Here is a 27,109-nt window from a genome sequence, read left to right as displayed (position 1 = left end):
CCGGTACACAGAGGTGCTATTATGATCCTCATTTTACAAATGGGGAAGAAACTTAAGAGTTTAAGTGACGCTAATAAGTGTTTGATGCTGCATTTGAACTTCCTGACTGCAGGCCCAGTGCTCTATCTATTGCACTACACCACCTATCCTGCCCCACCCACCCCCACAGTGCAACTAGAGACAGGCACATCAACAACAGCAAGAAATGATTGCTAATACTGCAGGAGAAGCCAGAAAAACTATTTTTAAAAAAAGCATATGCAATGATTCATAAAGCTCATTAGTTTTAGAGATCACTTATGTCCAAATTTCTTCATTTTAAAGGGGTAAAAACTGAGGATCAGAGAGATGAAATGGCAGTATTTGAACTCAGGTCCCTGAACTGCAACTCCAGGGCTCTTCCCACTATATCATACCATTTTCCAATAACTTCCAGATAACTAAAACCAATGTACTAAAAGGGTAGACTCAAAGTTAACTGGAAAATTCACAGATGATCAAAAAAAGAAAAAAAAAATTAAGCATATACGACTGTTTCAAAGGTTAAAAGCATCCAGGTCTATGGAATTCTAATATAGTCCTTTTCTAAAAGATAATTTTATCTTGCCAAAGATACTAAAGCAGAAATACTCAAACTTTAAAAAAATTTTGCTGGTGAGATTTCTAAAACTATAAAATTGATCCTGGTGGATAATTAAATGTAGCAACCTTGATAACACCAAAGCAAATGTTATATGATTTGATGTCAAGAAATGAAAAGATCCTTAAGAAAATGACTACACTAAATCCTAAAGACTTTACTGATCTGCATGCAGAATGAATTAGACAGGTTCCTACTATGGTCTTCTACTTATGCTTATGATCTTAGCAAATTCATTTTAAAGCAATCATTTTAGTAATTTATCTTTAAAAAAATCAATATAGGCAGAGATTTTAAAATCATGATCCAGTGCCACTCACATACTTCAAGTTACTCCAGGCCATCCCAAACTTCAAGCCTAAAAACCCTGCAATTCTGTGAACAGTCCTTCCCCCTCCATTTCAAAGCTACTCAAGGCCCTGGTAACCCATGTAAGTCTGGAACTTTAATATGAACAAGTTATTTTGACAGCTCCTATGGAGAGGCCACCTGGCCACTCTTCTCCAGATGCCATTCCTGAGCAGCTACAGCTACTGAAGACTCAGGAGAAGAAAGTTTTTAATTAATTAATTAAATTTTTACCACTCAAGTCAATTGGTTCAAGAGGATAAATGGATATGATTTTTATCAGTTGAAATAACATTAAAGAACATGCTTTGCCACATTGCTCTAAGGACTATGACTTTCCATCTGACTTGCAGTTGAAGCCTTTTCGATGTGTTTGCTATCCCAGTGATATCAAACCCAAATAAAAAGAGATTTCCCCCGCCCCAATCTAGATTTAGAAAACCACAAATGAACAATATCTATTGTATCATTTATTTTGATAAACCTTTCCCACTTACACTTTAATCTGCTCACCACTAGCCACTTGATACCTCTGATCTGTCAAAGAATGTGAATTCCTTGAGAGAAGGGACTTCCTTTTTTATTTGAATCCTCAGCACTCTGCATACAGTAAGTGTACTCAATAAATTCATTTTCATTCACTGACATAAAAAAGCTAAGGGATTGGAAAAGGAATTCTCCAAAATTGGTGATACCTGGCATCAAACATGGAAAATTCTGCCCCACTCTGATAAAGCAATGCTTGGCACAGAACAGAGGCTAAAGAGATGCTTGATGATTAGGAGAGCACAGCCAAGTATTTGCAAACTTAAAAGATTATCCCTGAAATAGAGAGTCAGTTCTATTAAACATACCAAGCTTCTAAAAGTAACTAAGTTGTCTCTCTGTTTAGGGTCTTAAATCAAAAAGGAAAATCTACAAAATAAGCCAACAGGTGAGAAGTCGGAGAACTTAGCACCTCACAATTCCCCAATGGGATTTCTTAGCACACATTTCTTAATTAATGTTTTCATTCTAACGACCATGGCATTTAATTCAGCCTCGAATGGTGCTTGTGAGCTAGCCATCTTTCATTTGGTATATTTGCCCTTGTTAATTAACCCCTTTTTCTTTTCCTACCTCTGCTCTACCTCACCCCCAAAACATAAAACTAACTTTGGCACTCTCTCATCTCTAGAGTTTTCTAATGAGAAAGTTGATCCTTTCAGGCTCTGTATGAATCAAAAGCTAGGGCCCCTGCTGCAAGTACTCATTACAACAGCCTTATTCAAGGAAGCTCATTCTTTGGAAAAAAACAACGCTGGGGATTTCTGAAAATGCTTTTCTTAATATCCTCTTATTTAATTAATAACAGACTATTCAGGTTTCTATGGGGTTCGACCAAGAAACTCTTCCAACTTTGGAAGCTTAGAACGTTTGCAGAAGCAAAATAAATACAACACTTAAACAGCATGAAGTGAATCTCAAATAAAAATGCATCAAAATCTACACACCAAAATACACTCAGGAAATAAAAGTTAAGAAATTGTGTTGCAAGGTCCATTACTTTCCAGATTTAATCTTCAAAAGGATTATTTACCCACTTGATAAAACTTGCTTACTTTAAGCTTAAAGACAAATAATCTCATTTTGAAAGATTTCCTTTAATACATTATTTTCTCAGAAAGTTAAGTTCCTACCTAAGATCAGTTTTTTCTCTTCAGGAACAAAGTTTATGGACAGCTAGAAACAAATCACCTTTTAAAAAAAGAAATGCTACTATGGTAATTTCTCAGGAGAGCTGTTTTGTAAGCTCCCCTACTCCACCCATGGCCACCCTGCAAGGCAAAATGAAGACCAACATAGGATGCAGCCAGGGCCAAGAGAAAACACAAGGAGCACATCAGAAGTTGTAAGGACTTTCTCTATGATGCCACTAGTATTAAAGAGTATATATTAACATGAGTATGGAAGGAAATCACTGCTACTTACTTGGTCCAGTTCCACTATCAGTTCCTGCAGCTTTCAAATTTCAATTTTCTTGTTAAATATTAGGTGAGGAGAAAACCACTTTAAAAATAATCTCACAATTATCTTGACCTGAGAATTACCATGCCCTATAGTTTAAATAAGAGAAAACAGTACAGAGGGGAGAAGAAATACAGTTCATTTTTTCCAAAGCTAGTGCTCTGTTATAAAAGAATCCTTCATCCAAGGAATTCAGAAGCACATTCATTATCAGTATGAAAGTCTGATAGTCCTGGACACTGAAGCCAGTCATCCCCATCCAATCTCCCTGAAAAAGTTCCAACAAGCAAAGCCGAAATGCCTCTTAAGGTGGTAATTCTACAACTCAATAATGAGCTTCTGGAACATGCACTGGAAACAAGTCATGATAAGAATAAAGCCACTAAGCCCTTTTGTACCTTCTAAAGCCTGTTACATAAAGATCAGGTGCCTCAGTGATCTCATGGTAGAGCCTGGAGTCTGTGACTCTGTCATTAGTACTGAAGTCTTCCTAAAACCTGGCTTATATAAAAGCAAAGGCCAAGGGTGTTTGGGTACATACAGTCTAAAACTCATGTAGGAGACGAGACATACAGATTTGTAATTTTATTGGGGGTAGAAAGGAGTGTAGAGAGCCCTCCACTGGAACCAATACAAAATAATTTTCAACAGAACTGTGATTTGTAAAGAACTTTATGTATATTATCCCATTTGATCTTCACAACAACCTTGTGAGATAGACAGTATTTTGTTTGTAACTTGAGTTTTCCTGAGTTTCAGGGGCACTTGGACGTTAAATGATTTATCCATCAGCACCTTACCTAGTGGCAGAGGCAGCCTCAAAGCCAGGTCTTCCTGAATCGACAATAACTCCCTATCTATCATGGCTTCTCATGAAACAAAGTCTACCTTAAATTAACTACCTGACAACAGGTGGACATAAGCTTTGATTTCCATCAGCTTAATCAGCCCCTAAACACTAAATAAAGTAATAGAAAAAATTTTGACAACAGCTACATTAACTATAGGATTCTTCCTAATTTTTTTTTCTCCTAAAATTCATATGCTACTTTTCTCTACTTCTTAGATGTTTAGCGGGGAGAAGAAATTAAATAAATTCAACATAGTGAAAGCTTCCTGTTGACACTTTCAGAAAGTGAAACTCTTTAGTTACAGAATAGATATAATTTAGGGTAAAGCCTCCATAATGTTTCCCACTCAACCTCCTTCATTTTCTTTAAAGACTTCTCAGAGTAGAAGAGGAAAAATCCAAACCAATAGTAAAACTAACTGGCTTTTTCTGTTGAAACTTCCTAGAAAATGACAACTGCAAGGTCAGTGACACAGATGACTCTTTTATATTCTCAGAAATATGACTAAATCATAAGTAGATGAACTCTGATATCTCAAACATACATTTCCCTACTTTAAATCCTTTACTAGGGATATAGATAGAGGAACAGGGAACAATTATTCCTTAATTTTAGAGACTTTCACTGATTTTAGTAATCATGAAAAGTCTGTAATAAAAAAAAGTGTGGCTAGATTTGTAAGAAACTTACAAAATTGGTTCTATTTGACTCACTCTGCTTACTATAAGCGGAAATAACTGACAATCTACAAAATGGTGAGACTACTCCTTGTACTATCTACCTCATAAAGGTGGGTAGGTGGGAAGAAAGCATGTTGTATACCTTCAAGCTGGATATAAGTGTAAACATTGGTGTTAACAAGTGCAAGATATGTCTATCTCCACAGACTACAGGCATTTTGCCCTCCCGTGGAGAAAGACTAACCCTGAAATTAATATGTCAAGTGAAAGTCTGCCACTTGGTGTTTTAAGACTTCAAGTCTAACAGGCTAACCAAAACTTTTTTAAATAATAGAAGTCTCAAGATAAGGCCTCAACAAGTCAGGCAGTCAATGAGCATTAATTAAGTGTATACTGAGAGTCAGACTCTTTGCTAAGCTCTAGGGATACAAAAAGGCAAAAGATAGTCCCTGACCTCAAGGAGTCTGAAATCTGATGGGAGACACAAAAAAACAGTATAAACAAGTTTATATATAAAGAAAATATTTAAGAAAGAAAAAGGTACTAGCAATAAGGAAGGGCTTCCTTTAAAGCGGGGCTTCTTAAGACTTCTTCCACTTGTGACTCCAGGTAAATAGGTATATAAAGCAGGTATACAAATCAAGCATTTACTGATTATAAATCATAATTTCGTGACCCCCGTATTAAGTTATGAAACCCTATGTGAGGTTTCAAACCACAGTTTAAGAAGCTAGGCCATATCTAGGGGAGGGTGAAAAGGGGGAAAATTTGAAACACAAGGTTTTGCAAGGGCCAATGTTGAAAAATTATCCATGCGTATGTTTTGAAAATAAAAAGCTTTAATAAAAAAGATTAAAAAAAGAAATAAGAATCTGGGCTATAAAAGATGGGATCTTAATTGGTACTTAAAGGAAATTAGGGAAGCCAGGTGGCGGAGATGAGGAGGGAATGTACTCTTGGCATGGGCATTAGCCAAAAAAAGTCTAATAATGAGAGGAGTCTTGTTCATGCAGTAGCAAGGCAGCCAGTATTTTCTTTTTTGTTAAGGAGGCCAGTATTAATGGGCTGAGGAATGAAAACAGGTCAGGACAATAATAGGGAACGTAGAAGGGGGGTAAAGATAACAAGTTCTGTATTGGACATGTTGCGTTTAAGATGTCTATTGGACATCTAGAAAGAGATATGTGAAAGGCAGTTGTAAATACAAGATTGGAGAATAGCAAAGATGTTAGGGCAGGAAAGGTAGATCTGAGTGTCATCAGTAGAAATGAGAATTAAATCCATGAGAGCAGATGAGATCACCAAATATAGAAAGAGCAGTGTGGCAGATGAAGGCTGAAGTAAAAATAAGAGGGCCCAGTTCAAAACTCTGAGGGCCATCTATGATTAGAGGGCATGGCCTGGAGGAGGACCAGCGAAGGGGACAGAAAAGTAGTCAATTAGGTAGGAGGAGAACCAGGAGAGCGGCAACCTGAAAACCTAGAGAGGTGAGTATCAAGGAGGAAAGGGTGACCCTATAGTGTCAAAAGTTATAGAGAGGTCAAAGAAGAATGAAGATGGAGAAAAGGTGAATGGCCTCAAATTTTTTTCTCTCAGCTGAGAGGGTGGGAGGAGGGGGAGCCATGGGAGACTTGAGGAAATTTGAAAGAGCCACTGTGGACAGTGGAAGATTGAGTTGATCAGGAAGGTGCAGAAGGATTGCCTAGAAGCAATGAGGGGGCAATTGAGGGCCTTCATATTCCTTAACAGTTTCATTATGTAGAGAGCCATCTGCACCCAGAGGGAGGACTGTGGGTACTGAGGATCACAGTATTTTCAGCATTTTTGTTGTTTTTTGCTTGCATTTTGTTTCCTTTCTCATTTTTTTCTCTTTGATCAGATTTTTCTTGTGCAGCATGATATTTGTGGAAATATGTATAGAAGAATTGCACATGTTTAACAATATATGTTTAACATATATTGGCTTCCTTGATGGCTAGGGGAGGGGTGGGGGGAAAGGGAGGAGAAAAAAAACATTTGGAACACAAGGTTTTACAAGGGTGAATGTTGAAAATTATGCACGTGTTTTAAAAATAAAAAAAGCTTTATGTAAAGGAAAAAAAAGGAAATTGTAAATTTTGTTCTATATTTCATACAGGAATATTTTTTTGTGTTCAGAATATTCCAGTTTAAAAAAAAAAAAAGCACGTTTTTCCTATCTAAAGGATTTCAGGTCACTAAAATTGAGTAAGTAATAATAAAAAAAATTCTAAGAGTTAGAAAAAAAGTTTCATCACAGCACCTGTTTCAGTGAAATCTTATTGGAAACTACCTAAGTGAAGTTAACTATCATAGTGAGAGCAGACAACAAATACCATTCAGTGTTGGTGGCACTTGGGACTCACTTGAGAGCTCTGGGCTTTTTAGTTACCGCCATAGCTGTTCCAATTCAGGTTCAGCTTCCTACCCACATATGAGAGAAGAGTAGGAAAAAGGAACTGATTTGGGGGCAGAATGAGGCTGGCCAGCATATAGCTCAGCTCCTCTCTGCCTCCTCTCTGATCTCAATGTCAGAGCTGGATAGGTCTAAAGATATTATCTTGTCCGACTCCTTCCTTCAACAAGTGAGGCAATGAGGCCTATGGGTGGGGGAGAGGAAGAGGGAATGACTTGCCTGGGCCTATAAAAAAGTTCTTTTAAATTCAAGTCTCTTGCTCTTTCCACTATATCACACTTTCTTCTACCCTCTCTGCATTTTTCCAGTTTCGTTTCCCATTATTCTCCTTTCTGCATATTATGTTCCAGCCAAAGGGGACAACTAAGCTGAAATTGCATGCATTCCCACAAGCCTGGGATGTGCTCCTCTCCTTATATTTATCTGTTGAAAACCTTCTTAAGGAAGCCTTCTTAGATGTCTCTTAGCTAAATGTGCTTCCTTCTTTCTTAAATTCTTCTAAAAAAATTCTCCTTTCCCTTGCCCCTTACTTTGTAAACCACTTGTGTATCTGCAGTATATAAGCTCCTTCAAGGGAGGGTTATATTGTTTTTCATCTTTGTTCTTCCATGCACGTAACAGGCATTCAATAAATAACTGTTGAAATTTAATCCTTGGCTTCTGTAACCCTATGTAGTGCTAATTTGTGATTCTATCTGAAATTGGAAATAAATATCCTGTGGCAACATGCTTCCTTCTCTCCTCTCCACCTCCTTTTGTTCTTTTTTACCTAAACAGTGAAAAAAATCATCTGGCTCCAATATTTGAGGTTTAGATCCTAGTTTGAAGGAACTTTGTCAAACCCTGTCTAAAGATCATAATGAATGAGTCATCAGCTCTTCTCAATTAATATCAAATTGTAGAGAAGATAAAAATCAAATATTTTAATTTGGGGGTTAAATTTGAATTGTGTTATAATAGTATTTACAATATTAATCACATTAACTATAAAAATTAGTTTAATATTTTGCTAACTCCATTTGTTAAATATCTGTCTTGAGCAGGGGAGAAATTCAAATAAGTAATACTATCTTAGGTTATACTTTCACATTCTGGTCCAATGGAGTTTACGACTTCATTATTAAGTTATCATGACCACTATAATCCAAGGTGCTGAAAAATAAAGATAATAAAATTGTGAATTTCTCTCCCTGATTTCAGAGACTAAAAAAGTAGAAGAGCTGCTGCAAATGAATCCAGTAGATAACAAAAATATCCCACAAGGTCAGAGATCAAATAGACCCATTAGGGTCTTTCAGCTTCAGTAATAAAATTTTTATGAACCCAGAGCTATTACATACATTTCTTCTCTCAAGGCAGACTCCCCCCCCCAAAAAAAAAAATTTACAATTTGGTTCAGACTGCTGAAACTTGTATAAATCAATAGCAAGAGAAAGGAAAATAAAGTCCCATACAGTAGGCATTCATGATGAATGACCCAAGTTTCTAGAACTAGATGCAATCACACACAAAAAATGCTCTAAAAGATAGTCAGGGTATAAACACCAATTCAACAAGTGTTTATTAAGCCCCTAATATGTACCAAGCACCATGCTGGATGCTGAGGACACAAAGACAAAAGAGAGAGGGACAGAAAGATAGATTTAGAGTTAGCTACCCCCCCTGCCCTTTCTCTACAAGAACTTGGATTTTATTGGAGGGAAGAGAGAAGATAGGGAGAAGATGAAAAGGGAAGAGGAGAGAGGGAGGGAAGGAAAGAGGGAAAGAGGAAAGAGAGATATAAAAAGAGAGAAGAGGAAGAAAAAGTTAGGGGAGTTTGAGAGGGAGGGGGAGAAGAAGTAGAGGGGAGTAAAGAGGAAGGGAAGAGGGAAGGAAGAAGGGAGAGAAGAGGGAGGGAAGGAAAGATAAGAGACAGGGAAAGAGTGAATGGGAGTGACAGTGAAGGAGGAAGGGATGGGGAGAGGGAGAGAGAGGTAGAGAGAGAAAGAGAGAGAGAGAGAGATCAAAACAGAACAACTTCCTAGAGAATCTTGGCCCCCTCATTCAACCTCCATTGTTGCACCATTTGGATTACTTCTAAGTACTCAAGCCCTGTGGTTTCTGCCCAAGCCTTAGAGATGGTTGAGAAACCACAAAGACCAAAGAAAAAGAAATTCTCTATTGCACACCTGTTGACAGAACATGTGTTTTCATGCAAATACAAAACAGACCACACCATAAGTACTTCTATGCAATGCTACTTGACCCTTTTTATTCAGCAGTTTTTACACTGAGGCACTCTGCAATAATGTAGCCCAACTGGACACTGAGGACAGAGAGGTCAAGGATCAGTGACCATGCAGTGTGAAGGAAGAGTTACCTGAAGCTCACAGAAATTTAAATCGCTCACCCTTAGTTATAGACTTCAAAAGTAATGAAGGAAGAAGTTTAAAGCCAGGCTCAGTCACTCAGAAAGACCCTGAATTATGGGGCTTCGATCCAGATTTTCAGAGAGATGTGTTCTCCTATTTTCTGACTGCAACTGTGAGTGCCCCAAAAGTGACTGGCTCTAATTACAGTTGTCCAGACCTAACCTCCCTCTACTTTCTTCTTCATCACAGGGCCCTTCACTGGAGTCTGTGAGCCAGGAAGCCACTGCTACAGCTATAGCAGAAGGCACTACTACCTTCTGCTCTGAGTATCATAAACAGTATCATAAGCCAAGTCCTCTGTGCAGAACCTTTACTTTGGGAGATAATGAAAGAGACAAAATGATTAGAATGGCATTTTCGGGTTCTGGGTGGAGTTGGTGGCGCCAGCCATTATAAAAAAAAAAAGCATCCTCTGACTTAAGACAAAGCATTAGGATTTGGATGCCATGCAAAAAAAAAAAAAAAAAAAAAAAAAAAAAGATTCTCAGAGTTGCTTTTCAGAATATAACCTAATTTGAAATGGTTTATTTTTTTTATGTGTATAATAGATCCCAAATAATAAATTTTTCCTAAGTAATGAAGCATAAAGCTAATATTAAGAATGGCAAAACTAGATCTCAATTCTCAATTACATTTCTTAAAATGGTCTCAGGGGCAAGTGTATAGAAACTGAAATACTGAGACAATAGCATAAGCTTGTAAACAAAAGTCTTTAACATAGTTTTGGTGGAAAGAGGTTGACTGAGATTTAACACAATACTTCAGCTACATATCTGTTCCCTTATAGGGTCACACGGACCACTTGAAAAAGTCTCCCAACATTGAGCCACAAGAGCTGTTATCACAGGCTTGGTACAATTATTTCTGTTTGTTGTTACTGAGAGTCAAAGGCAAACTGTCCCACTCGAGGACATTTATATTTTTTGCTAAGTAATCCTAAACAGCGAAACTATGGGATGTCAGTTCTTAATGTGGACCAATTTCTTTTACTGTTTAGAAAATATATATTAAAAACAAGCATAGATATTTAAATTTGGAAATTAACAACTAAATAGGTGAGAAAATTATTTAAAAACAATTCACCACTGCAACTGTCAAGGCTTAAGTCACCACAAGAAGCTCCAAATGAAATTGAGGCTTTAAAATCATCAAAAATTAAATTTCACTTAGATACTTAAAGTACAACTACCCTAAACCAAAATGTTCAAGTTGTTCTTTTAGTGGCAATACCAATCAGAGAAAGGAAATGACATCTCCCAAGTGACACAGTCTGATGGCTAGGGCATTAGTCTTGAAAGGAACATGAACCTGGCACAGGCTCACTTTCAAATCCAAGGGCAATTATTTGGTTACCTTGTCTGTAAGTCTACCAAAATAATTATTTTTTGTTAAAAAAAAAAAAAAAACAAACAACAAAACATTTTTGTGGGAGAAAAAGTTTTGTGATCAGAAATCCAATTATTTTCTTCTAACTCGGATCAAGGTGTATAAATTCAACAAAATGTCCTTCAATTTTTGTCTGGTTTTTCTGTAATTTAAATCATTTTTGGACATGTATTAAATTTACCTTGCAAGTCAAAAAATTCAATGTTAGTGTTCATAGATTAGTGTTAATAGAATACTCTGAAAATGATTCTAACTCAATTTCAATCAAAACATTTCTTATTAAAATTTCTAGAAAGCACTAGGAAACAAGGTGGAAGAGGTTTAGAACATAAGGAAAAAACAGTTCTTGTTGTTAAATCAGGAGTGATAAATCAGGTTGGGTTTTCATTAGGCAATTCTTCGATGCTCATACATGATTTTGATTTGATTCCCTAATAATTTTATTTGCCAAAGAACTGTCTTCATTTTACAAAAAAAGTCAGCATATCTCTTGATTCAAAATGAAACTCAAAGAGACACAGTGCCCATACTTCAGGTTTAAGATACCCCTCAAAAACATTGTAAGAGGAAATCTCTCCATTGGTATTAAACTGTGCTTCTGTAATAAAGGGAATGTTGAAAATAAAATCAGGCATCAACAACAACAAAATTTCTATTTGAGTCTGAGATGAGATCCAGTTTGTATTTATGGAGAAAAGGGTGCTGGTAAAGAACTAAGAAATTCTTCACCAATTTGTGTTACCCTCATTTCAAAAGATCCAAATGGTGTCAAATAGAAAAATTCTAATCTTACATAGCTGACACAGAATTAATAGAGCCTTCATGCAATATCACCAATATTTTATTGGGCCACTCAAAACATGCACTGCAGTGTCTGTCAGCAGAATTATCATCAAAGCACTATCAACTTTTCTGCTGTCAAGATAAAAAAAAAATCCCTTTAAAGATTATAAACATTAAAAAAGCAATCATAAGATGAGCATTTTTTAAAAAAAGTTTAAAGTAAATCAGAAAAAAAAAACCACTTTAAGGGAACAGTTGTACAGTCACTAACATTTTAATGCACATGGGATAAGCATTCGGAAAGTTTGCAAATGACAATGACATTAAGAAGACTAACAGATAGGAGGAGTCTTAATTATAAAAATCATTGGGAACCATCATCATATTTTCCTCAACTTAGAATTTGTTGAGAGCCAGTGAAACTAAAGAAAATCTTAATTTATCTATTTAAATTTTAGTTTTCAAACTCTCTCATGGTTTCTAGGATCACATCTTAAAAACTGATAGTATAATAAACTTAGCCTGCTTTCCAGTTGCAGTTAACTAAAGAAACAAAAGGAATCCATCGTATTTTAAAGGGTTTGGAGATTTAAAAAAAATTTACACACGTAACACTTTTTTCCCCTTTAAGTATATAAATGGTTAAACAAATACTACTACCTTTACCCTCTGAAGGCAGGATTTGAAAATGCCATTTTAGTTATTATTATGATAAGGATGAGATAATTTAGGTTTTTCTAAATTATTTCTAATGTCTATGAATTATTTTTAAAAGCAGTTTACAACTTTTTAAAAGTTATACATTTATTTACTAAAGATAGGTAATAGTTTTCTACCCTTAGAGTATTCTCTTACCAGCAATAGTAACATTTTAAAAATAGATGTTCTTTGAAGTTGGGGCTTCCAAATGTTCCCATTCACAATACATGTTTAGGAACATTTCTATTGTTTTTTAAAATCTTAAGGAGATACCCTGAAAATATCAGCATTACCTGTTGTTCTAAAAGAAAAAAAATTTCTTTTTAAACCACAAAACAAAAAAATCCTAAAACCTATCTCGGGAAATCTATTTGTTCAAACTTTTATAGTTGATTGACCCAGGTTATGAGACAAAACAGCATAAGCCACACAATTACCCCTAGTAGCAAAGAGAATCACAAAATTCCTGTGAACAAAGCTCAGATCACATTTCATAGCAATGGATGGTGTGAATTACTGTTACAAATCATAAGACTCATAAGCAGAGCCAAATTTGGGCCTCGAAAGATACAAAATGCTACCCATTTTCTTCCGCATGTAAGTCTATTTTCCTTTGCACAAATTTTGTTCTCTAACACAACATTTGTATAGTGAGGTGTTAAGAGAAGATGGAACAATACATAATAATAATAAACAATACTATGGCACTATATGCCATGCATAGTGCTAAGCACTTTAGGATGATTATTTCATTTTATCTCAACAATATCCCTTTGATATTGAAGGGAGGGCTTCAAATGCTGGTTGGTCCCAAGTCTGTATTAAGGTCTCTTCAATGGACTGGCAAATATCAGAGGAAACTTACCATGAAGAGAGAAAAGAAGCTGTCATCTTCTGTGCCTCAAAATACAGGGTGTGTGAGTTCCAAGTGTACAAATTCCCAAGAAATTTAGGGCAATGTTTTGTTTTGTTAAATTATGTTTTGTTAAATTATGAAAAATGGCATGACTGCTAAATTTTTTAAAACTGGAGATGCTGTGCACAATAACACAATGGAGAAATCATTATGAAACCATTTATCCCCTCCAAAAAAACCCATAATCCTTATAATGATGCCAAAGGCACCAAATTCCAGTTTATCTGCCACATTAACTGCAAAAGATATTCTATTTATTTCCCTGACTCAACTCAACATGCTCATCTGCTGTGTGCACTTCTCACCTCAGGAAGGCCACCTAAGCAGTCATGTACTGAGCATCCCCCATAGCTAGGTCCTTTGCTGCTTGGTGAGAACCTAGAGAAAGTAACATTCACAGGGATATACTACTAATAGTTACTGTCCCCCAAGACACACTACACAATATGAACTAAAAATCACGGAAGGTATTTTTAAAAAAATTATCATACATGTTAAACTATTGTAACAGGTGGTCAGAGAATTCAGCAATAGGTGATTTTAAGCTTAGCTGACCTGCTGAAAGGTGAACTCAAATTACAGATCACCAGTTTTTGCTCTAATCTTACTCCTTAACACATACCATGAGGCAGTAACCGCACAAAAACTGACCTTTCAGGGCTCAGGGAAGTAAATTTTTTTTATTATATGGCGCAGTTTGGCACAGTTAATTATATCTTTAGTCTTTGGGGTATTTTTATACTGTCCAAGTGTAGCACAACATTTTTTTTTTTAAAACAGTTGGCCAAACCATGACATATACTAAAAAAAAAAAAAAGAAGGTTACTTACCTGAGCCCTAACATCCCAGCTACCATGGAATCCTGCTGGAGCTGGTCTACAGAAGCAAGATGTGTTCTGGGGAGTCACATGTCACATCAAAGCAGGAACTGGTGATTCTGTGTTTTTATGGAGCCTAAAACAAAGAAAATGGTAAGTTGAAAGCCCCCATGTGCTTTAAAACCTTCTTCCCCAGGGCTACTTGGAGTATTCTGAAGATAAAAAAGTAGAAAAACGCTATGTAAACCAGGAAAAGTGACTTCATAAATGGAAGCTATGGAAGCAAACCACAAGTCATTGGAACATCAAGTATATGTATACTGCTATGATGAAAAGAATAACCATTCTTGTTAGAGAGAAGGAAGGGGAAAGAGAAAGAAAGAGAGAGAGAGAGACAGAGAGAGAAAACAAGATCATACATTTTATTACCTGTATCAAAGTCCTGACACTATGGAACAGGACATTAGCAGCAATCTTTGGCATGTCCTCTGATTCTAGGCACAAACTATAGAAATATTTATGGAGGGAATATATTTTAAATGTGGAGATTAAGGTATCATTCCACAAAGAACACTTAAAATCCAGAAACAAATCGGACCTTGTTTTCCAAACAGTATAAGACTGCACTATGCAATACATTTAAAGTAACTACTATAGAATCAATTGAAGGAAAAGGGCTTTGCATTCTAAGAAAGAATGAACTCAAGATAAACATCAGCAACAATGAAAATATGATGACTTAGGCAATTAAGAGTAATCATCGAAAATATTTTGACCTACTACTAGGGACAACTGAGATCTCTTTAAAAACTATTATATTGCAATAACCAAAAGAATAGTTAATTATTACCTCTCCCTTTTGTTTTTGAATAAAATGCTCAGCTACCAAAGAGAGGTCTAGGGCTGCTTGGACAACTGTATTTTTAGATATTACTAAGATATCCGTCCTCATTTCCTTATTATGACTCAAAATGCCAAAAAAAAATAGCTAATCTCTTGGGCCCCTGAATTACCCAAGTGTTGCACCTTTATCTTTACACAAAAGAGGACCAGAATGTGCTTTGGAAACTGTTCACAGGAACAATTACATGCACATTAATCCACCAAAGGACTAGAAATTCTAAGCCACCACTTCCCCAGAATAGTGGGGAAGAAAAAAATGCTTCCTTCTGTCATATTCAAGACTGGAGAGTGCTTGGAGATCCAGGCACAGTTAATTGGATAAACAAAAATGAAGCAAATATTAAGTAGATGATCTCTGGCGAATTAAATTCTCTGGATCTTTTTTCACATGTAAAGCTGTGGTCGGACTATATCTCTAAGGAAGTACTTTCCAGCTCTAAAAGTCTTTGATCTAATCCAGATTTAAGCTAAAAAACAAAACAAAAACCAAAAACAAGTGAATCAGTCAAAACCAAGAATTTATCAAAATGTCATTTGCAGGCAGACCTATCAAAGACTTCTAGCTCTCAAAGCAAACAAGACAGCTCAACTCTGAATTATCCTAGGCACACGGCCAGCTTTAGAGGTAGTGATAGATATACAAACAAATTAATATGTACTTTAACAGCAAACAACTACAAGGATAAAGTTCTTGATTACATTCAAGTTGCATGTTTTGTGTGAGCAGTTTTAAGTCACAAGGCTATCCTTCAAGAAATATCTTGTTACCAAAAGGTGCAGCTGCTCAAAGGTCATCATGGAAGGTGGATGTTCCTGGCAATCCCACATCACAGTACCATTCAATAATGAGACAAACTTGCAAAGAGCAGGACCACCTATCTTCCCAAATTTCCCCTCCTCCTGAACTTTGTGATCCAGCTTTTACAGCTCATACACACACCCATTTTTGGGCCTTTCCAAAAGACAGCATCCTTCAAATGCAATCAGAGCCCACCTTACCTTTGCCTAACAGAGGCTACCAGTGCCATTCTGAGGCAGTTTAGGCACCATTTTATGCATTAAAAAAACTCCCAGTTTCTGGTGCCCTCTACCTGATAATACCTTGCATTTAACCACACACACGCGCGCGCACACACACACACACACACACACACATATTCCTATTTATTTACTATATTTGTCCTGTGTGTATATTCTTGTCTCTTCATAGAAAGTACATTTCTTGCAAGAAATTGCAAGGGATTGTTTCATTCTTTGTATATGTATACCTAGAACCTAACCTAGTACACAGTAAGGGATTATTAAATACTTGTTGATTTAATTGAATTTCATGCAAGTTAAGCCTCCACTGTGAAAACTTTGCTCCACAGAAAATGCAAAAGAGAAGGAGCAAGACAGAATACTGCAACAAATCCTGTGTACAATAAGCTGAAGGAGGGTAGAGGTTCGAGTTTCAAAGAAACACTGATACCCCAAACAATGTTACAATAGGGAGCTGGTAACCAGAAAGGATGACAGAAAGCTCTGATGGAGGCGATGATTCTTCAGTTTCAGAATCACATCTGCTCTAAGTCCAAAGCAAGAAGATGACATCTTGTAAGCCGAAGTGGACGGTTAACTGTTCCCTTGAGCTGCTGTTTCCTGCCTCTGTGCATTTCTGAAATGTGTCTAGGAGATGTTTCTTTCTCATCTTTACCAGTTTAAATCCTTTTGTTCCTTCAAAGCTTGGCCCAGATGCCACTTACTCTAGGAATTCCATCTCTATCCCCTGGATTTGCATGAAATAAAATATAAAAGTTCTCTTCTATGTCATATTTTCTTAGAGAATTTCAGAAGTCTCCTTTCTTCATCACATCTTACCTTGGATCATCATTATTTTTATTCATGCCAACAGAGAGCTGGTGGACCAAACCAGGGAAAATAAATAGCCAGCCAGATGCCTAACTGGTATCAACGTAAAATCAAGAGGTCTAGGGAAAAACCCTCAACCTTGGGTGGACCCCCTGGGATGGACTTCCAAGAGAGAAAGGACAAGAGGCACAGCACGGAAGGAAAATGTAAGATTGATGAGACCACGGGTGTACACCCCCCCACCTATCTACTCACCCCTACTGCAGCTTTCCCTCCCTCCATATTGTTACTGCACAACAAAATAAAGTAGAGTAGCTTGCATATATGTGCTTAGTTGAATGGCTGCTGAATTGACATCATATTGGAGGTCTACATTAAGACTTGCCTTTATATGTCTATGGCCAAAGGAGCTAATTTTTTAAAAAAGTGTTTTGGACATATTCACATTCCGAGGAAATGACCTAAGGTGAAGGATTGTTACAGTTCCTATCAGTCTGGAGGAAAGTTTACTTAACATTCTCTAAAAATTCAAAAATGGATTCAGTATGATGATGTCTTCCATCTAATATGCATACAACAGATACTAATTAATAACAACCTGAAAGATTTCATGCCCCTTTCTTCAGGGTTAACCATGATGGCTGATCACAAAGTGCCGAGATGTTTTAAGCCAGTTACAAGGTTTTCACCAATGCTCAAATTCATGAAAGAGTGACAGATTCCCCAACATACGAGTAGCAAGAGGATAGGCTAAAACTGAAGAATGGATTCAACTAGAGGAATCGATATTTCTACCTGAGTGACTAACAGTATTTTATGCTAAGTTGCCAAGAGAAGCATTCCAATTAGAAACAGTACACAAAGCTTTAACGTAGATTATATAGTGGTCTGCTACAAAATTATTTTTTACCCCCTGCAGTTTTTCCTTTTCATGTTTCTCTTTTATGGTATTAAAGTATTAAAGCTTTAAGAAAAATATACATGCTTTACAACTAATCAACAGTGTGCAAGTGAGATCAGAAGCTTCTTTCTACCAAAAGCCCACTAACCCTAAACAAGAGACGAAAACTACTTCATTTTAGGTTTGGGCAAAAGAAATCCGTGAAAACAAAAATTGTATTTTTCTGTTAACTTCTATGATAATCTCAGAGATGTGACAAGTTGACTGACACTAGCAAAGAAATCAGGAAGTGGCATTTCTATGAGCTATCAGGACACTGAGAACTCTGATGCCTAATTTATATCACTAATTCAGTTAAATGTACTTTTCAAAGAAACCCCTTTGGATGGAGTTTATACTTATTCTATTTAAAGGACCAGGAGTGTGAAGAATAGATGACTGTCTGACAGGAGGCTACTGCTCACGGACCCAACTTCCTCCATTTCTTAAATCAGAGATACCTCTAACTAATCTGAATGAGCCTTGTACAACAAGAGATTTAGAAGCAGCATAATCTCATGGATAAAGGGCAAATTGCAGCCAGGAAGCCGTGTGGTCAAGCACTGCCCCTGCCACATACATGCTGTGTGACCTTGAGCAAGTCACTTACCCTCTCAGTGGCCCAGGCAACTCTCTGAGACTAGAAATTACAGACCGAGTTTCCATACAAGGAGTTTCCCATAGGAATGAAATCACAGATCCAAATCCCCAACCCCAAACCCCAAGACAGTTGACAGCTGTTAGGCTACTTGTCGGTACAGTATACTAAAAAGAACACTGAATTTAAAGTGGGAGAAATCAAGTTCAAATCTCTTCTCTACTCTTTATTCATCTAATCTTTTCAGCACTTCGTCTAAAACATTAGATGATTTCTCCAATTTTTAATCCACCAGGTTTTGATTTAAAAAAACAAAACAAAACACCAAAAGCACAAGAAGAGCAACACTTTTACAACTAGTTTGGTTTTCTGGCTTTGAAAGTTTTCAAAAGGTTCCTGATGGAAACATTAATGTATGAATTACTAGGGTTGCTAGATTAGGAATTAAAATCAGAAAAGAAAAACAAGTCAACCCTGTCTTTACTGGGTCCTAGCATATTTTGAAAGACTAGGAATTTGATTTGCTGTATTTACCATAACGAAGGGATCCAGATGAAATAGTTCTATAGTTCCCAGAGGGTATTAGCCGTCTTATAAAAGTTCAATTTAATTAGCCACAGGGGCAAGGTTATGTTTCATTTTCATAGCTTAATTAAATCCTTAAATCTTATAAAGTTCCTCTATTAGAAAGTCTAAGTCGGTAAGCTTAGTAAGAGCAAGTTTAATTCCACAGCCATACACAGCAATTCTCATAACCTAGTTGTCTCACCCTTGCTCATGTACTACTATGTATGCTACCAGTCAGAAAGGGTGTGTATGGCTCAGCACTACCAAAACCCACTAGCAAAAAAATAATCGCCTACATATATCGTATGGAAAAAAGTCAAGACTGTCTCCTTTGTAACGATATATACGTTTGTTGTGAACAATCTACACTCCTATATACTTAATCTTAAAAACAATTGATGTATTAGGTGAAAGAAAAAAAAATCTGAGTTTTACTTGCATTTTTGAGCAATTATTTTTCCTACATTAGCTGGATGTATTCATTTCATAAATGGTCACTTGGAGGAGATACATCTTTTCAAATTCTTCTCACTCTCCTTAAGTCTTCAGTGGAAAGCTGTACATTTTCAACTGAAACGTAAAACCAGGCAGAGTCACCTGGTTTTGTTAAGAAGTTTATAATCACTCAGGCCAAGTGTCACCTATGAAGATTCTGATTGTTACGTATACTTTGGAAATTTGAAATGAGTTTCGGTTTGAGGATCCAAACTAGGAACAAAATAAAGCTGAAGGAAACTGAAGGTAGACAGTGCATCAGACTCAAGAATACCCATTGTCCTGCCTGTGATTGCTCCAAAGGAACAATTCGAACTCAGGGCTACGTAGGGTACAGCCCATCACTTTTATGTAACTGGAAAATTTTGGATGGTGGGAGAGGGATGTGAGATATGCATACCATACTCCAACAGCCATAAATTCAGACATCACCCAAGAAGACGATGGGAGGCTCTTCACCAAAGAGTCCCCTTGGCTGCAAGTAACAGAAATGGTGATACTTCCCGCACTGCTTCTATTAGAAATGGCTGTGGGGCAGAAGGGACACAATGTACATTCCTCCCTATGGGGTGGGCAGTAATTCCCACCTCCCTCTTCCTGCCACGGGGGAGGGGAGGAGGAGAACTGATAACCCTGTGGGGACTGCCAAGGATGTGGGGGACGGGGGAAAAAAACAAAAAACAAAACAGGAGTTAACAGGGCAGCAGAAGAGGCAAGAAGAGGGGAAGGGAGGGAGATGGAACTGCTGTGGCGCACTCTTTCGCCGGGGAGTAGGGCTACTACGCAGGCGCGGAAGAGGAGGGGCCAAAGTGACGGGGGGGAGGGGGAAAGTCAGAGATGGGGGAGAAGAAATGGGGGGGGTGGAGAGAAGAAATGAAGGGGGGGGAGAAGTAATGGGGGATGGGAAGAAGAAATGAGGGGACAAGAGACAACGGGAATGAGGGGGGAGAGAAAACAGGGGAGGAGGGGAGGGGAAGGGAAGGATGGATGGGGGAGCGCGCGCGCGTGCATGAGTCCGAGCAGGGCAGGGAGGGGGCGGGCAGACAGGCCAGGCAGGAGCGCGCGGCCACGGCGCGAGAGCAGAGGACTGCGCGGCGCGGTGCGGTGCTCCAGGCCCACCAGCAGCGGGCCGGAGCGCACGAGCGCCTAGCCGGGGCCAAGCAGGCGGGTGGGAGAGCGTGCGCGCGCTGGGACGCGCGCCGGGAGGCCGGCCGCCGCGAGAGGCGGGGTGGCACCGACGGAGGGCCCCGGGCTCCAAGGAGGGGGGGAGCAAGAGCGAGGGAGGGGGGAGGGAAGGAGGGACGCCATCCACCAGCCCGGCCCGGCTCGCCTCCCCGACCCCGCGGCCCCCGCCCGCGCTGCCTCCTCTCCGCGGAGGGGCCCCCGCCCGCGGCCACAGCGGCGCCACTCACAGTCTGTCCTCCTCGCCTCCTCCTCCTCCGCTCAGCGCGGCGGCGGCGGCCATTTTCCGAACGGCTTTTACCACAGGACTCTAGATGAGGAGGGTGCGCGCGCGCCGCCGACAACCTGGGAGCGCGCGCGCCGCCCCACGTCTTAGCCACGCCACGCCCTCCTATCCCTCTAGCTTCCCTCACCCATCACTACCGGGCCCTTAACTCTCGGTCTGGGCGGCTCTACCCAGGATAGTTTTTGATTGGACAGCGGAGACGTCATTCCAAAAACTCGTGGATGATTGGCTACGGAGTCAGCTAAGAGGGCTGGAGTACTAGTAGCTACTCCATGAATTGGCTGAAGTTTCTGTCAATTGCCGACCAGGTGGAGGAGAGAGGACGCCCTTCCTAACTACTGATTGGATGATGGCAATTTAATGGGACTGCGCCAATTGGGCGTTCTTAGCTGTCGGTTCAGGAAAGTGGTCGTGGCAAAACATTTGGGGTGGGCTAGTGGGTGGGATTTGAATGTTAAGGCTTTTAACAGTCTGATGTTTTATCTGCTAAATCGTCTAAGGATTATCCATTTGGCCCTTTTATAAACCGGCTAATGTCTACCGGTCACATACACACGTACGTGCACGAATAGCCATCCAACACGCACTTTGCACTCATTCATTTGTGTCCACCCATACCTTTAGAGAAGGGAACCTCAAGAGCAAGGCTATGGCTTCAAGGTACCCTCCCCCGTCCCCTCCCCCACCCCGCTTCGCACCACTGCGGGGCCGAATAAACATGGCCATAAGAATCAGGCCACATCAGCTGCATTTATTCCGAAAATGGGCTTTAGTCACAGGACCAGGGTAGCATACACAAAGGCTCCTCAAAGTTAACGGAGCAGCTGGTGGGTAAAGCAATGGATCTGGAGTCAAATACGTCTTAGCTGTATGACCTTGGGTAAGTCGTTTATTTTCATCCTCTGTAGAACAGGGATAATAACAAAGCACCGATCTCCACCGATCACCGTTGTAAAGCCCCTAGCACAGTGCCTGGCACATACGGAGTAAGCGTTATATAAATGTGAGCTGACACGCCAGCCTTACACTGTGGATCTTAGGGCACGTTGCTCTTGGATACAGGCAATCTAGACTTGATTGCCAATGACATTCCCATACTGGTAGACTTCCTGTTTCCCCAACGGGAATGTTTTATCTTTATCTTCCCGTCTTAGAACCCCAGACTCTTTCAAGGTTCAGCTCAAGTTCTATTTCCTAATGACAATGAGCTTTAAGGTCCACAAAACACCACTTTTTTCTCCTTTGATTCTCACAAAACTTGGAATTATGGACTAATAGTATCTCACCTAGGAAACACGCTGAGAAAGGCTAAATGATCTGTCCAGGATTCCACTTAGTCAGGCAGCATTTGAATGCAAGTCTTCCTGAAAATTCCTAAATGACACTGTATTTCCCTCTGAGAAAATCTTTAGCAAATGAGCCAGCCCTGGGCTTCCCCCCACAGGTTAAATAATGATGCCATCGGGAATATTACAGAGGAACTAGATGGTACAGTGGATAGTCTGGAGTCTGGAAGACCTGAGTTTAAATCCAGCCTCAGAACTTCCTAGTTGTGTGATTCTGGGCGAGTCACTTCATCCTGTTTGCCTCCATTTCCTCAACTTTAAAGAGTTGGAGAAGGAAATGACAAAACCACTACGGTATCGGAGTCGCGAAGAGTTGGACACAACTTAACAATAATCAAACTGGAAATATTAACAGGACCATTTTCGGATGGTCCACACCATTGTCATGCCCAGAAAAGCCCAGATTCTTCCTTCCAGGGAAGAAAAGCTTTAAGTATGGACCCAGCTATGGTCTGTAAGCCTCAGGACCAGCTGAACTGACTACAGACTGAGTAGGGAGGTCACTGCTGATCCCTCCAGTTCCAAATGCATCTTATATTCGAAACAGAATGAGAGAGACATTTGTGCATGTGACCAGGGTAAGAATTGGTTTAGCTTGTCTGTGCATACGTGGTGTTCCCCAAAGTGTTAGTAACATTTTAAGGTATTTAATAAGACTAAGTCTTTGAGGATAGCCTGTATTTGTTCCAAGAGTTTAGTTGTTCTTTTTGTTTTATTTGTTTGTTCTTTTTCAATGTGGAGTGAGGTGGGGTAGGAGACAAAAACAAGTATTTGGTAGTTTTTAAAAAGTATGTCGTATTTTTTTTTTTTTTGAATAAACAAGAGGCAACGTGGTACAAAGAGAGTGGATCTCCGAGCTGTAGACATCCAACTTTAAACCCCACTTCTGACACATAATGGATATGTGACCCCAAGGAAAATCACCTGACCTCTTAGTGTTCTAGTAATCTTTCTGTAATTTATTTGCAAAGAAAGTTCCAACCAGAATTGATAGAAAGATTTTACTTACTCTGGAGTTACCTGTAGGAGTGGTTCTCAAACATTTTAGACTCAGGTCAATTTTACATTCTTAAAAATTATTGAAGACGACACTGTTTATGTGAGTTATAATCCATTGTTATTTATCAGGATAGAAAGTAAACACCTTAGTAGTATTAGGAAAATAGTTTTGACCTTGAAGACCCCCTGATAACACTTTAAGAACAACTGCCACATACCAATGAAATCACTAGTATGGTCCCTTATTTCTTTGAATATACTTATATATGAGCTAGACTGGAAGCTCCTCAAAGGCAGGGGATGTTTTTGCCTCTCTTTGTAGCTCATCAGTTTATCACTGCTACTGGCCCATAATGGGCAGGTAATAAATCTTTCTTGACTGGATAACTGAGGAAAAAAGATGCCTTGCCCAGATTATGTGATGATTATGGTGTATTTGGCTCTTCTCAGCAATACATTGATTCAAAACAGTTCCATAGACTTTGGGATGGAGAGTGCCATCTGCATCCAGAGAGAGAACCATGGAGACTGAATAGAGATCAAAGCATACTATTTTCACCTTTATGTTTGTTTGTTTGTTTGTTTGCTTTTTCTTTCTGATGGTTTTCCCTTTTGTTATGATTTTTCTTTCAAAAAACAACTAATATGGAATTCTATTTAAAATGATTGTACATATATAACTCTTATCAGATAGCTTGCTATCTTGGGGAGGAGGTAGGTCAGGGAGGGAGGAAGAAAAGGTTTGTAACTCAAAATCTTGCAAAAATGAATTTTGAACATGGTTTTTGCGAGAGTCGATGTTGAAAAAAATTATCCATGCATATGTTTTGAAAATAAAACGCTTTAATAAAAAATGAATGTTGAAAACTATCTTTACATGTAATTGGAAAAATAAAATGTTATTGAATTCAAAAAATAAAGATGCCCTACCCTCAAGGAGCTTACATTTTAATGGGGGAGACATATAAACAAACATGTACAAACAAGTTATATCTAGGATAAATAAGAAATAATCAAAAGAGAAGGTACTAGAATTAAAGGGAAATGGAAAAAGGTTTCCTATATGAGAAAGGTGTAAGAAGATTGCAAATTTTCAATCATATTTCATTTTCCAAATACATGTGAAGATTGTTTTCAACATTCATTTTTATAAGACTTTGTATTCCAAATATTTCTCTCTCCCTCCCTTCCCTCCTTCCTCCCCAAGACAGCAAGCAATTTGATATAGGTTAAATATGTGCAATCCTTTTAAACATATTTCCATATTTATCATGTTGTACAAGAAAAATCAGACCAAAAGGGGAAAAAACCCCAAAACTATGAGAAAAAAGCAAACAAAAAGTGAAAATACTATGCTTTGATCCATATTCAGTATCCATAGTTCTCTCTCTGGATGCAGATGGCATTTTCCATTCCAAGTCTATTGGAATTGCTTTGAGTCATTGCATTGTTGAGAAGAGCCAAGTCCATCACAGTTGATCTTCACATCATCTTGTTACTGTGTGCAATATTCTCTCAGTTCTGCTTCACTTAGCGTCAGTCTGTGTAAGTCTTCCCAGGCTTTTCTGAAATCATTCTACTCTTCATTTCTTATAGATAAGCATCCACTCAGTTTCCAGAGATAAATCACTTGAAGTAGGCAAATTCATTCACCGACTATTGTTGTAGTCCAGGTGTGAGGTGATGAAAATCTCGACCAGGGTGGTTGAAGCATCAGAGAAGAAAAAGGGAGATATTAGGAAGGTAAAATCGACAGGCTTTGGTAACAGATTGGATGGGGCTTTGGAGACAGATAGAGGAAGGGGAGAGAAAGAGAAACAGAGACAGACTGAGATCTGGTGTCATACCCATGGAAGTAAATGTCATTGGACTCATAAAATCTTTGCACTTGTTTCTTTTTTTTCACATCACATTATTTTTAATTTAACTTATTTTTTGTTACATTTTAAGTTTCAAACTGTCTCCCTCCCTCCCTATCCTGCAATAGAGAAGGACACTATTTAACACAGATCCATAGGTAAAACCATACTATGCATATTTCTATTTATCAGTTCCTGTTTTTGAGGTGGAAAGCATCTTCCTTCATAGGTCTTTTGTAGTTGATTTGAAGATTTATAATACTAGAATCACTTAGTCGTTCACAGTTATTCTTTGAGCGACTTTGCTATTAATGTATACAATGTCCTCTTGGTTCTGTTCATTTCATTATTATTTCATTCATATTATTTCATTCACTCTTCATTATTTCATTCAGTTCTTTCCATATCTTTCTAAAATCAACTGGCTCATTTAAACAAATTAGTGAACAATTTTTTTTTAATTACACATAAAGATAATTTTTTAGCATTCATTTTTATAAGATTTTAAGTTTTATTTTCCTTCTTCCATATCATCCCCCTGCTCAAAATGGCAGGCGTCTGATATAGGTTTGATCTGATAATACGTCTGAACATGTTGAATATATTTCCACATTTGTCATGTTGTGAAAAAAAGAAAAAGAACAAAAGGGAAAAGTCACAAAAAAAACCCCCAAAAAATGAAAAATAGTAAACTTTGACATACATTCAGACTCCATAGTTTCTCCGGTGATGGATGGCATTTTCTATCATGAGACTTTTGGGATTGTCTTAGATCATTATATTGCTGAAAAGAGCTAAGTCTATCAAAGTTGATCATAGCACGATCTTGTTATTACTATGTACAATGTTCTTCTGATTCTGCTCACTTCACTCAGCATGAGTTCATATAACTCCTTCCAGGTGTTTCTGAAATTTGCCTGCTCATCATTTCTAATAGCACAATAGTATTTCATTACTTTCTTATGCCACCACTTGTTTAGCCATTCCCCAATTGATAGGCAGGCATCCCCTCAAAAATCCAATTCTTTGCAACTACAAAAAGATCTGCTATAAATATTTTTGCACATAGGAATCCTTTTCCTTTTCCTTTGATCTCTTTGAGATACAGACCTAGTAGTGGTATTGCTGGGTCTAAGGTTCTGTAGTGTGTAGTTTTATAGCTTTTTGGGCATAGTTACATGTTGATTATCAAAATAGTTGGTTTAGCCACAACTCCAACAGTGCATTCGTGTCTCATTTTTCTACATCCTCCCCATTATTTGTCATTTTTCTTTTCTGTCATATTATTCAAACCGATGGGTGTGAGGTGGTACCTACAGTTGTTTTAATTTGCATTTCTCTAATCAATAGTGCTTTAGAACACTTTTTCGTATGGTTATAGATAGCTTTGATTTCTTCACTGAAAACTGCCTATTCATATCCTTTGATCATTTATCAATTTGAGAATAACTTGTATTCTTATAAATTTGACTCAGTTTTCTCTATATTTAAAAAAATGAGGCTTTTATCAGAGACACATGATGTCAAGTCCCACTCCTACTCATCAGTTTTCTATTTTCTTTCTAATCTTGACTACACTGGTTTTGTTTGTGCAAAACCTTTTAAATTTAATATAATAAAAATGATCAGTTTTACATCCTGTCTTTTGTTTGGTCAGAAAATCTTCCTTTATCCATAAATCTAATGGCTAAAATCTTTCATGTTCCCCTAGTTTGCTTATGATATCATACTTCAAGAACCCATTTTGACTTTATCTTGCTACACTGTGTGAGATATTGTTGTATACCTAGTTTTCTGTCAAACTGCAAAACTACTTTCCCATTTTCCCAGTGATTTTTATAAGATACTGAATTCTTGTCTCAAAAGCTTGGATCTTTGGGTTTGTCAAACACCAGATTATTATCGTAATTTATTACTGTGTATTCTGTACCTAATCTATTTTACTGATCTACTAATCTATTTCTTAGGCAGTACCAAATTGTTTTGATGATTATCACTTTGATTAAATTTGAGATCTGATACTGCTGAGTAACTTCCTTCACATTTAAAAAATAATGATTCCCTCAATATTCTTACACTTTTTTCTTCCAGATGTATTTTGTTATAATTT

At 38.1% G+C, this 27,109-nt stretch overlaps 1 protein-coding gene across 1 annotated transcript in view; it reads right to left on the bottom strand.

Moving 5' to 3' along the window:
- Positions 1-20,871, bottom strand: part of MECP2 (methyl-CpG binding protein 2) — an 84,860-nt gene extending 63,989 nt beyond the window's left edge. Inside the window, exon 1 of the mRNA XM_051968762.1 lies at positions 20,740-20,871. Within this exon, the coding sequence (XP_051824722.1) occupies positions 20,740-20,792 (53 nt within the window). The 5' untranslated portion in view covers positions 20,793-20,871. The remainder of the gene's footprint in view (positions 1-20,739) is intronic.
- Positions 20,872-27,109: the final 6,238 nt, after the last annotated feature.

The sequence above is a fragment of the Antechinus flavipes genome, chromosome X, assembly GCF_016432865.1.
Source record: "Antechinus flavipes isolate AdamAnt ecotype Samford, QLD, Australia chromosome X, AdamAnt_v2, whole genome shotgun sequence".
NCBI classification, from domain to species: Eukaryota; Metazoa; Chordata; class Mammalia; order Dasyuromorphia; family Dasyuridae; genus Antechinus; species Antechinus flavipes.
Note: the sequence above shows the minus strand (reverse complement) of the source record. Positions and strands in the feature narration are given on the sequence as shown.